Source organism: Notolepis coatsorum (genome assembly GCF_963971535.1).
Source record: "Notolepis coatsorum genome assembly, chromosome: 5".
In the NCBI taxonomy this organism is placed as follows: domain Eukaryota; kingdom Metazoa; phylum Chordata; class Actinopteri; order Aulopiformes; family Paralepididae; genus Notolepis; species Notolepis coatsorum.
In genome coordinates, this window is record NC_140169.1 from 158,876,564 (window position 1) to 158,880,890 (window position 4,327).

Below are 4,327 nucleotides of genomic sequence, written 5' to 3' on the forward strand. Positions count from 1 at the left end.
GCACGGTAAACTGAGTGTCATCTGGTCACTTTTAAACTGTCAGCTACTTCTATTCAACTAAAACTGTAAAATGCAAAAATGGTTCCAATTCATTAATCAGCTCAATTCGATTTCAAACGACAGTCTTTTCTTTTTATGTATAGGTTACTAATGATTACTTAATTAATATGAATTAACCCAAATCTCAGTTCTTACAATGCATGGGGTAGACTTACTCAAAACTGCTCTATGATCCTAGCTCTTGTCTGCATTCCAGTGGCGTTTGGAGGTGGCTGTTCCACGTCTGGCATGGGGTCGTCAGGTATTTCTGGGTTTAGCAGTGGGATGCCATGCCTGATGGCCATGTTATGGAGCACACTGCAGGCCACGATGATGTTGCAAACCTTTTCAGGCCGGTACTGCAGTGTGCCCCCCGTGCCAGACAGGCAGAGCCACCGACCCTTTAGGAGACCAATTTCACGCTCCACGGTGACTCTTGTGCGTGCGTGCGCCCGGTTGTAGGTGCGCTCCTGTTCGGTAGTGGGGTTGGTCAGCGGCGTCATCAGCCATGGCTTCAGTGGATAGCCACGATCCCCTGCATTAAAAGAGATATAATTTAATTACAGATACCAGTAATAACATTACAATTTAATTAAATATAGGCCTAAATGTGTAACACTCACCAATAAGCCACCCGTCTTCAACAACCCCAGCCTGGAGACGAATGCCCACAGAGCTGTTCTGCACCACAAACGAGTCGTGGGTTCCTCCTGGCCACCGGGCAACGACATTTAGGAGTGCCAAACGGGCATCGCAGATCACTTGGACATTTACCGAGTGGAACCCCTTCCTGTTAACATAATTGAATTCATTTTGTGATGGTGTTTTGATGGCTATGTGTGTGCAGTCTATTGCTCCAATTATGTTGGGGAAACCGGCGATGGCGTGGAAAGCCCTCTTGACCTCGACCTGCTGTGCGTGTGTGTATGGGAATTTGATGTAGTCGGGGATTAGGGACATGATGGCATCCAACACTGTGGGCATGATCCTGCTGAGTGAGGGTTGGGAGATGCCCGAGCGATCTGCGATCTCCCGCTGAAACGTCCCGGTGGCCAAGAATCCCAGGGTGGAGAGGACTTGGATGTGGACGGGGATGGCATGTGTGCACCTTGTTTGGCGCTCCAATACAGGTCCCAGATTCTGGCACAGGTTGAGCAGGATTTCCCTGGGGAAGCTGAATCTGCTCATGAGCCACTCTGTACTCTCGGCAAACAGGTCTGCCCTGTCCCTGAAGACGCGCTCCCTGCGGAGCGCACCATGGCCCATTGCCAAATCATGCAACAATGCAAGGACTGCGTTATCCATGCTGAATACATTCTGAAATCCATGTTCCAAATGTAATTTATAGGGTTTGCCGACGATTACACTCATGTCGCTAATTTGATTACGGGTCATACAGAACACCTGGGTATATTGAAACTCTTGATTGATTTTCTTTCAATCTGCGCTCCAATTGGGTCGTTGTTGGTCAGGGATCGATTCTAGCCACGCATGGCTTCAGTGGATAACCGTGATCACCTGCATTTAAGTGATATTTTGATGACAGATATAATAACATTACAATTTAATTAAATAAGATTAGACCTGAGTCATGCGTTCCTTATCAGCCAACAACTTATCGGCCAAATGCAACGTTAACCATCCTGCATCCTACATTCAGAAATTGATGCTATTTAGGGTTTGACAATAATTACACTACTATCGCTATTTCACAATGAACTATAATGAATTACGGGGGTCGTACAGAACACGCGCCAGTGTCTTGTTTCCGCGTTGAAACGAATGCATGAACTGAGGAACGCTTATGCCGTAGTAACGATATTCTACCACTGGGCGTCAGCTAAGCATGCTCAGAGCTGTGCGTAGACATAAGTACAAAGTCAAGCACAAGTTCAAATAGATAAATCCCACACTTTGCTTAGAAATGATCGTACGCACGGCTTAAGCACATATCTGTGCGTACGTCAAGTTGATAAATGAGGGCCCAGGACTTCCATGGGCGCCGTTACGTTGGTGCAGGTCATCTGGGCCTGCGCCTTCGGGAATACGTCCCGGGCCAGTGCACACCGCTTGCACCTCTGCACCCAGCTCTTCACCTCCTCGGCCATCCCGACCCAGTAGTAGCTCCGCCGCATTAGCTCCACGGTCCCCCTCCCACGAAGTGTCCCCCGTCTTCATGCTGAGTCTCGTATATATCCGCCGCCGCAGGACTGCCGGCACCACCAGCTGCAGGACCTCCTCTCCGTCTCGGGGGTCGCTGACGCGTCGGAACAACACCTGCTGGTGTAGACGGAACCTCTCCCACTGTCCGTATATCTTCCAGAGTCCTGCGTCCATCTCCTGTAACTGGGCCTTCGAGGGCTGGACTCCCCCAGTCACCGCACGCCACACCGGTCCCAGTTCGGGATCATCCGCCTGGAATTGCCGTAACTCCGCCCAGCTGTATCCGCTGTTCCCCTTCTGGGTCACGATCTGCCTCGCCACGACAGTCGGAACCCCTCCTGGCTCGGTCCGTTCCTCTGGACTTAGGAGGGCCCGGACTTCGTCCGCTGGGATCACCACATAGCCCTTGCATGTGAGTGGGGTGGAGGTCCTCGAGGGGACGACCCGTTCCTCGGGGGCCAGTTGAGTAGGAGTGCCTGTCGAGCATGGTACTGGTGCCGTTATCGTGAGGAAGTCCTTCTCAGTATCCTCCACTTCGGGTTCCGGCCTCATTGGCCTGCGTGACAGGGCTTCAGCGTTCTGATTGAGCCGGCCGGGCTTGTAGTGGACCACGAAGTCATACTCAGCCAGCTGAGCATTCCACCGCTGTTCCACCGCTCCCAGATTGGCCGTGCCCAGGTACCTCAGTGGGTTGTGGTCGGTGACCACGGTGAACTGGGCGTACAGCAGGAGGTCCCGGAACTTCTCTGTGATTGCCCACTTCAGGGCGAGGAGCTCCAGCTTGAACGCGCTGTAGTTCTGGTCGTTCCTCTCCGACCCTCGTAAGCCTCGGCTGGCGAAGGCAATGACACGCTCCACGCCCTCTTGTTTCTGGCTCAACACTGCCCCCAGCCCCAAGTAGCTCCCGTCAGTAGTCACGATGAAGGGAAGGCGGAGGTCCGGGTAGGCCAACACCGGGGGCTTCATGAGGCACTCCCGCAGGTGATCGAAAGCCTCTTGGCACTGGGGAGTCCACTTGAATGCCTCGGTTCGTCCCTTGACGAACCCTTTTTTTCCTTCCCCATCAGGGCATGCAGGGGCTGGGCTACTTGAGCGAAGCGGGGCACGAACCGCCGGTAGTAGGACAGGAACCCGATCACCTGTCGTACCTCCTTCGCTGAGCGTGGCGCCGGCCAGTCTTCCAGTGCCTTGACCTTGTCAGTGTCGACCTGGACTCCGGCCGCTGACACGATGTGTCCCAGGAATTTCACCTCTGTCCTGAGGAGGAAACACTTCCTGGGCTTGAGCTTGAGCCCGTGTTCCCGGAGACGCCCGAACACCAGATCTAGTTTCTGACAGTGACTCTCAAAGTTGCGTGCGAACACCAGCACATCGTCCAGGTATACTAGCAGGACATCGAAGGCCAGGTCCCCTAGTACTGCGGTCATCAACCGCTGAAACGTCGCCGGGGCGTTGCACAGCCCAAAGGGCATACGGGTCCACTGGTAGAGGCCGAAGGGTGTTGTGACGGCCGTCTTCTCCTGGTCTTCCTCCTTTACCGCCACTCGGAAGTAACCTGCCGTGAGGTCGAGAGAAGAGAAGATCCGGGCCTGCCCCAGGGCGTCTAGGGACTCCTCTATCCGGGGTAGAGGATACGCGTCCCGGTGCGTCACATTGTTCAATCGGCGGTAGTCGCAACAGAACCGCACGGAACTGTCCTTCTTGATGACGATCACGGCCGGAGACGCCCAGGGACTACAGCTTTCCACGAGTACGCCTTGGTCCACCAGGTCCTGCACGTGTCGTTTCACCTCCTGAAAGACATGGGGCGGTATCCGGCGGTGCCATTGCTTGACGGGGTGTGCGTCTCCGGTGGGGACGTAATGGGTGACCGTGGTGGTGTACCCATAATCCCCGTCGTCCACGGAGAACACGTCTTATGTTTCTCGAGTACCTCGTTCAATCGCCGTACTTGGGCCGGGGTGAGGTCTTCAAGATTCGCTTGAACGGGCACGACGAGCTCCCGGGTCCTCCCAACGGCCGCCGCCGGTGTCGGTTGGTCTCGGGTGTCGATCGCCGTCACCCTGTATCCCCCGGTGACCCCGGTGACGCACAACCGGTTCCCGGCTGGCCACCTTCACATAGC

At 54.5% G+C, this 4,327-nt stretch overlaps 1 protein-coding gene across 1 annotated transcript; it reads right to left on the bottom strand.

Moving 5' to 3' along the window:
* Window positions 1-215: 215 nt before the first annotated feature.
* Window positions 216-1,305, bottom strand: LOC311228441 (putative nuclease HARBI1; the record flags this gene model as incomplete). The annotated part of the gene is made up of 3 exons (XM_084314346.1): window positions 216-574; window positions 663-749; window positions 915-1,305. 3 exons carry the CDS (start codon window positions 1,303-1,305, stop codon window positions 216-218), a joined length of 837 nt encoding a protein of 278 aa, XP_084170472.1.
* Between the last annotated feature and the right edge of the window lie 3,022 nt (window positions 1,306-4,327).